Below are 7,866 nucleotides of genomic sequence, written 5' to 3' on the forward strand. Positions count from 1 at the left end.
ACACCGATGATTGGAAGGTCCCAGCAGCCCTTCTTCCTGTTGACCAAAACCATGTTGCAAGTAACCTTTGCTTTGATTTTCATTCTTCCCTTTCAATTACTCTAAACATGTTTTGGTTTGTCGGAAACAGATATGAAGCGTTGGATTGTTTTTGTTTTTGGTCAATTTGCTTTGTTTATTGAGAATTTTTCTCCCATTCTATTTGTTACTATTATTAAGGGTTTAGGGCAAGTTTTTGTTGATATCTTTATTTTTATTGGCAAGTTTGTTTGTAAGCTTGCCAGGATTGTTGATTTTCTTTCATCATCTTTTATCCGTTTTCCTTGTTTTTGTTCTTTCTGTCTTCTCATGTTTCTGCAACAATTGCATTTGCATCCATATGCTTCTGCAAAATGAAAGAAAAGACTGAATTAACGTGCATGGTCAGTTAATCAAATAAGGGAATAGAAGAACCAATGAGGCAGAGTGGGGTTGCAATAAACAGCAAAATAAGACACCATCAATGGAAAAATATTGTACGTGTTCACATCAAACAGAAATTGTAACAGTCCAGGCGGTATCCAAAACCAGTGTATTACGTACGTGTTCATTTCCCTTCAGAATCAGATGATCAGACGATCATATTCCTAGCAGTCACATAAACTAGTAAATGAATGTGTTATTGTATGAGTAGTAATTCTCATCCCAATGTTGGAACTTGGAAGAGGCCTCAAGTTCGAACCCCCTTTCCTCGTTGATCAGTTTAGTTTGTTGTTATTGCATATATAGAATATAGTGAAGACTTGATGATGGGACAACATGAATTACATGGTGTTGGTCCTATGCTAAGCTTAACAAACACAACAGTAGTGTAAAAATATTCCTCCAATGCAAAAATGGTAGGGTTTTCGGAATGTGCCTTCCTATCCAAGATATGTATTGCTCCTCTTTGACGCTACCATTTGCTGAGTTCCTTTTTAGATTCTCTAAATATCTAGCTACAAAGTAGAGAATATATAATGTAGCATCCCTAAGGCTAGGGCCTAAGCCTTTAGCTTTTGGCAGTCAAACAAAATGAAGGGAATGGGAATGAAATTACTTACATGCTTCTTCTTCATCTTATGCACTTATGCCCTTTCAACCTTGCCTTGCACAAGCGTCTTCAAGTTAGAACACGAACATGGTGTACAAGTACTAGAATTTCATAAGAATTTAACTTTCTTTATTATTTCAATTGATTGATATTTCGAACCCCCAACTAATGTTGCACTGAATGTTCAGTGGTAGTGAGGCGTGCTGGTGCGGGTGGCTCAGTCAATCTGTATGGAGAAAAACATGAAACGGATGATTCGAGGAAGAACCAAAGATGTAAAAGGGGAAATGGCCGTGTGGATTTTGTTCATCGGCACCCAACTGACAATTGTAGCGCAACACCGGTGCTAGCAAGGTCCCAGCAGCCCTTTCTCCTCACTAAAACCATACTGCAAGTAACCTCTGCTTTGATTCTTGTTCTTCCCCTTCAATTACTTTGACATGTTCCGATCCGTCGGAGACATATACTGAATATGCAGGTTTGGTGTGTTTTTGTATGGTCAATAAGCTTTGCTTTGTTAATTGGGAAATTTTCTCACATTTTCTTAGGTGTTTTCCTGTTAATCCTATCTGTTGTAATTAAGCTTGTAAGTAGATGTGTGCTGATATCTGTTATTTTTTATTGGTAAGTTCTCAGAAATTGTTTGTAAGCTTGTACCAGGATTGTTGTGCTATATATTCATTTAATCTCTCTCTGAAACAGGACTTCAAACAACATTTTTGCATCTTCCGCAAATTCGGAAAAAAATTGAGCTCCTTAATCCTGAACCAAAGAACCGAAAAGATATGCAACGATCAATAGCACGAAACATGGTAAATGTATATGACTAGAGCAAGATCACACCAGTAAAAAGTAAAACAAAAACAGATCATTAGGTTCTGCATATATGATTCTGAATTTTCGAGAACTTATATAGCTTCAACACAGACAATTATCCTTCGCGCAACCAAAGAGATATAACAAAATTAAACATTATGTAAATTTAGTATCAATGCGTAATACAATTGTTGTCAAAGTCCTTAGATGCGTACAACTTATGTTCTATATCAGGTCGAGCAAATAGTCAACCGACAAAAGTATACCCAATGGCATTAACCATGTATGAGCAAAAAAGCACTAGGAAAGAAACACGACCACTTTCGAAAATTTATGCAAACCAGATGATGACCGAGCTGGCAGTAACTCAAACCAGGATAAACTTCTCACGCATATCGTTTCCTTACATGTCATACAACAACTTCGAAAAGGATTTCATGTGTTCGGTTTGCAGACAAATGGCCACCGACAAACTCCCATCATTGGTTGCACTTGGTATTATAAACGACAACCCCTCGAATGCAATTCCACCAGGTCCCATGAAAATGGGCCGACCCCATCCAAAGTCGGCATCGTGGATTGGCAGCCTAACCCAACTAGTTATCCCCAGGTTTGGACACCTAAAACTATGAGCTCCACGAACAAGGGCAGACAGATCAGGCTGAAGCTCAAGATAGTCGAGGGCAGATCTAAGATAACTATCATCCATACGCACCAAACCATCATGGATACGGCTGGCAGCATACCAAGTTGGTTTTGATTGGATATCCCCCGCGACAGCAATTGGTGTTGTTGTGAAAATCACATTGCCAAAGTAACCAGGTGGGAGTGGTGGTTGCAGTCTGGACCTTCCGTCAGTGGCAATATATAGTTTGGTGTCTTGATCATGGGGAAGTTCACGCGCCTTGCATGCACATCTCCAAACATGACCTGACAACATCTCATATGAGCTATAGCTGACTGTATTCCCAGCTTCCTTAGACTTGGATTTCAAGATGTTGAGCTGATCCCGTGTTAATCTAAAAATGGAGACTGTGGTGCTATCCGCAGCACCAGGTTTTGCGCTTTGCAGAGGGGTCTTCATCTGTGGAGCAGGTTGGTATTCAATGTGGTGGAATGCAGGCTGAGGTGGGTCTCGGGCACGAAGCAATGTCCTGTCGATGAATGGTGGAAGTGTAAGGTCAAGACCACGAGCCATATCCGACCATGTGTTAATAAAGTGCAGACCAGAAAATCCATCTGCTGCATGATGCTGCATTCCAACACCAAGTGACACTCCTCCACATTTGAAGTACGTGACCTGCAAAGAGTAAAACCCAAACCATTCCTTGTAAGTTTAACTGTTGAACAATTCCACGACTTCAGTAAGTTGAGGTAAAATGTAAGACGAGGCTGAGGATTCTAAGCAAGATTAGAGATAGCCTGCCTCCAATTGGTCAAACGATTGAAACATTAAATAGTATTAAACATATACTAATATCCCCAAGGAACCAATGAACCAAGTCAAATGGATGATATCTTCAAAACAATCTTCTAAATTTAATCTATTAGTTTTAACCCTTAACCAAGTCAAGTGGATGACATCTTCAAACTATTGATATGTTCGGAACTATTATTAGCACCCAAAAAATCTCATTTTACAATCCTCACAAATGTATTTTTCTTTGTAATTACAGAAAGTTTGGAGCAAATGAGATTTTTGAAGTGCTAATAACAATTCCCACAAATAATTAAATTCAATAATATTTGTCACAATCAACACGAATAATATTTAATCTATTCATTTTCACTTATAAGTGAGAGGTCTTAGGTTCGAATCTCATGGATGGGGAATTCGATACCAAATTAGGTTATCCATTGTGTGGCTAAACCGAACTCTCGCTCTCCTTAGTGTAAAATATATTGTTGTATTCAAACAAAAAAAAACAAAAAAACCTTGGAACCCAGAGTTCGAATCTTGAATCCGGCACTGATAACATACCCTTATTTTCATAATTAAGTATCTTCTTCTATCAACCTTCATCAACATGGCACACGTCTGATTAAAGATTAGGACCTCTACGTAAATGTGGAAAAATTCAAATTCAAATCAATAATATAATTAAGAAACCTTAATTTAGCCTTAAGAAATTATAACAAAGGAAAATGGAGCAACGTGTACAACGGAATAGGATTCTCTCCTCTCTTATTTGAACGGTCACGATTAAACCACGTTAACATATTATATTAATTTTATATAGAAAGAAAAATACAAAAGAGAGAATATGAGAGAAAAAGAGGAAAAGAAATGAAAAGAGAAGGGAAAATAATCCTAATCCGTGCAACACAACTAGTATGTTTTTTCAACACCATATTATAATCTAAACACAGTTTGCTCCAAATGTCAACACAGAGATGGTTCACAAGCCATCGCTAGATTGACTTTTCCTCAAGCCAAAAAGTCTCCTACAACATCACTAATCCAAATCTCACCAAATGATCTCAACTATACCCACATTCTCTAAACTATACATCCACCAGTTGACCACATTAAACGTATGAAACTTAATGAAATGATAATATCTTTTTACGTCTTTTTCAGTTAAAATGGTATCTGAAATTAGTATAACTTCTCATTTTATTTTTTGACAATGAAATTAATAGAAGTGGTCATTGAGTTTGTTCGTTGTAAATCATTTTAGTCATTCTTTAAAAATATTTGTAGACATCCTCATTAAGTGAAGGAGTTGGTTTTTCAAAAATACCCTTAAAAGGTGATCACGGTGGTCGTTCACGTGACAAGTTAACGAGGACAACGGATTATTATGGAACGATCAAAATGATTTACAGTGGAAAAATTTAAAAACCACTTCTATAGATTTTTATTATCAGGATCTAAACTAAAGAGTTATGCTAATGTCAAGAATGATTTTGACTCAAATATCTCTTTTCACAAAAGCCAAACTTTTGCACCCCGCTTGTCCAGGTAGATCTTTTCACGTAAGTTTAAAACAATAAAAACGGGACTCATATATATATGTGATGCAAACAAGTATCAAATAAAGCTAATTCCAATTGCCAAAGCGCAGGTAAAGTTGCTACCTAAAATTTAAAATTGACATCACTCACTCACGTATTCGAAACTCAGAAATTTTACTCTAAAAGAAAACCATTTTAACTGCTAAATTTATCGCAACATGACATAGGCTGATTTAGGTGGGACCTATTACCTACCAAGAAATATGATCATTACTAATTTGACCAATTCAAATAAAATGTTGGTGTAGCTTCCCAATTAATACCTCCAATACAGATTTCATTTCATTAAACAAACCAAAAAGAAAAGGTGGTAGTCTGATACTATTTATTTTAATCAAAAATCATATTTTTATATTAAAAAATTAATTTTAATAGTATTAATTTTATCTTTTATTTTATTATTATCATTAAAATTCAAAACTTTCATATTATTTTCATTAGTTTTCGTCAAAAAAAAAAAAAACACTTCAATAAATACACGCCCCCGTCTGTCTCTTTTCGTGACCCGATTACGATCCACGAGCGATGCGGTATTCAAGAGGAGAATATTGATGTAGAGCTTCATGTTGGGGGAGAATCCAAATCCATCTCAAGTACGTTTTTTGTAATTTACTCGTTATGCTGATTTAGGTGGGACCTATTACCTACCAAGAAATATGATCATTACTTATTTGACCAATTCAAATAAATGTTGGTATAGCTTACCAACTAATACCTCCAATACAGTTTTCATTTCATTAAACAAACCAGAAAGTGCTCTAACGTCCACGACAACACTGAAAACGACCACCCGAAACACTATAAAAAAATAACACACTTAAAAAGTAAAGAGTAAAGAGTAATCTTTACTTTTGTAAGTTAGTATTGGGTTTAACTTATTTAGTTGGGTTGAACATTTAGAGCATCTCCAAATGAGATGTTAAAATGTCCAAATTAACAATAATGGTAACAAAAGACTGCATTAATATTTTCCAACTGAAAAGCCAAATTTGATGTGGCATGACATGAAGTGACATATCTCACCCTTGCTGCCAAATTTGACAGCACCTTCATATTTTTTTAATTAATTATTAAATACTTTTTATTAATTTTTTATTGGTCTAAACCATTATCCTTTGTTTCTTTTCATTTCCAATGCAAAAAAAATACATATGAATTATTATTTTATGTTTAAAATTTGACATATCGGTTGGAGATTAAAAGTTTAAAATATGCCAAAATGCCACGTAAGCTTTTAAATTTAAATTTTATGTTTAAAATTTGACATCAAAGATGGTCTTATTGGTTATATACGTCACCTTCTTTTTATTATTTTTTTATTAAATTATGATAAGTGTCATCTCTTATTTACAAATTTATTTTTACTCAATTTTAAAATTAAATATTAAAGCACTTTTTTTTAGTCCTATTCTGTATCTCAAATTTTTTTTTTCCTTTACAGATTAATTGTGTTAACTAATCTATGTTGTAGTACTATATATATCAGCATATATAATAGCATGAATTTAGAAATGCATGGAACAGGCAATTTCTTTGTATTTTCATGAATGATAGGTATATTAACTTTTATTTATTTTCATAGATACCTCTATCAAATATTAAACGCAATTTATCACATTTAGTATCGATATCATATGATGACATATAAATTTTCTTATATTCAAATTAAAAATTGAATAAAAATAATTAAATTAAAAAACTAGACTATTTCAGCAACTCCTCAAATTTTTGCAACTGGATCAAAATACCGATAAGTAAATTACCTGTAACAGTAAGAGAGGATAAGTCGAAATCCCGGCGGCGTAATCAACGGAGGGGATGAGCTTCCGGAGCTCCAGCGTGGGAGCGAAATCCCCGAAATCATCGATGACGGAGCCCGTCTCCGCCTCAACAAACAGAACACCCTGGCCGCCGCAGTCAATCTCAATACGACCGTCGTCGTCGCGCTTAAGCCGCCCCGCCATAGGGTAGAACGGCACAAGAGCCTTGGACAGAGCGTGCTTGAGCACAGCCGGGTCGAAGAAGTTGGACGCACCGTTTGGATTCGGCCTGTAGAAATATACGCTGGGCGTGTGGATGCTCGGAATCACCAGGTCCACGTTCGAGTTCCACAGCGCCTTCTTTGGCGTCTCCTCCGCCGGCTTAACCAACGTTGACTCCCTCACAGTAACGTTGACCACCATCTTCGCGCTTCGTTGGGCCCCGCCTGGCACACCTGCATTGCACCCCAACAAAACACTGTTATAATAATATATTCCCTCCTCGGCTAACGTGCGCCGTCCTTGGTTGTATTTAATTTAATTTTTTGAAAGTAAAAAAAAAAAACATTCTCAGGCATTCCTTTTTCGAATATATTTTTCTTTATAAATAATACAGGGATACACGAACCTAGCCGTCAGGGCTAACGTGCTTGCCCATTTTTTACCTTTCTCACGTTTTCCGTTAACGTCCGCCGTAGTTTTCAAAAAAGTGGCGTCGTGGCCAACATGCGCCGTCGTCTAACGTTAAAAGATGAAAGAAAACAAGGAACGATGTAATTACCTTGTAATGTAGGGTTTGTGATACCGACGTACTTTAGCAGAGGGAAGGCAGAGAGAGTTGAGAGAGAGAGAGAGAGAGAGAGAGAGAGAGAGAGATGTAATAAGAGGCGCAAAGAAAGGGTGATTTGAGATTTGGGAGTTGGGAGAGAAAATGAAAGGATAGCGAGGAAGAGTGGTTATTAAGTAAGGAAGAGAGAGGGGAGGGGGTAGGTGACGCTTTCCAACTAAGTGGATATAATCTCGAGCGAGCGCGCAGGAGCGAAGCATCTGTCACTCACCTACCGTGTGACCCAACTTTGGCCACTCACAACATGCCACGTCAAATTGCAATCCTTGCCCACCCCGGCACAGCCCTTTCCCCATTTCTCTATTTTTGTTGCAAAAGGAAAAAAAAAAAATGTGGGTTTAATTTGCTTTAGA

The 7,866-nt window shown here is 36.7% G+C and overlaps 1 protein-coding gene across 1 annotated transcript; it reads right to left on the reverse strand.

Annotated features, from left to right (window-relative positions):
- Window positions 1–2,027: 2,027 nt before the first annotated feature.
- Window positions 2,028–7,601, reverse strand: LOC137709566 (shikimate O-hydroxycinnamoyltransferase-like). Its single transcript, XM_068448645.1, has 3 exons — window positions 7,448–7,601; window positions 6,670–7,121; window positions 2,028–3,188 (listed from the first exon to the last, which is right to left on the reverse strand). Exons 2-3 carry the CDS (start codon window positions 7,087–7,089, stop codon window positions 2,292–2,294), a joined length of 1,317 nt encoding a protein of 438 aa, XP_068304746.1. The 5' UTR covers window positions 7,090–7,121; window positions 7,448–7,601; the 3' UTR covers window positions 2,028–2,291.
- Window positions 7,602–7,866: the final 265 nt, after the last annotated feature.

This window comes from Pyrus communis, chromosome 11 (assembly GCF_963583255.1).
Source record: "Pyrus communis chromosome 11, drPyrComm1.1, whole genome shotgun sequence".
Classification (NCBI taxonomy): domain Eukaryota; kingdom Viridiplantae; phylum Streptophyta; class Magnoliopsida; order Rosales; family Rosaceae; genus Pyrus; species Pyrus communis.

What these genes read in the sequence shown, in the direction of transcription:
- LOC137709566 (XM_068448645.1), bottom strand. Translation starts at nt 7,089, where the DNA reads ATGGTGGTCAACGTTACTGTGAGGGAGTCAACGTTGGTTAAGCCGGCG. An exon ending in ATCCTCTCTTACTGTTACAG is followed by an intron (nt 3,189 to 6,669) that starts GTAATTTACTTA and finishes TACTCTTTGCAG; the next exon opens with GTCACGTACTTCAAATGTGG.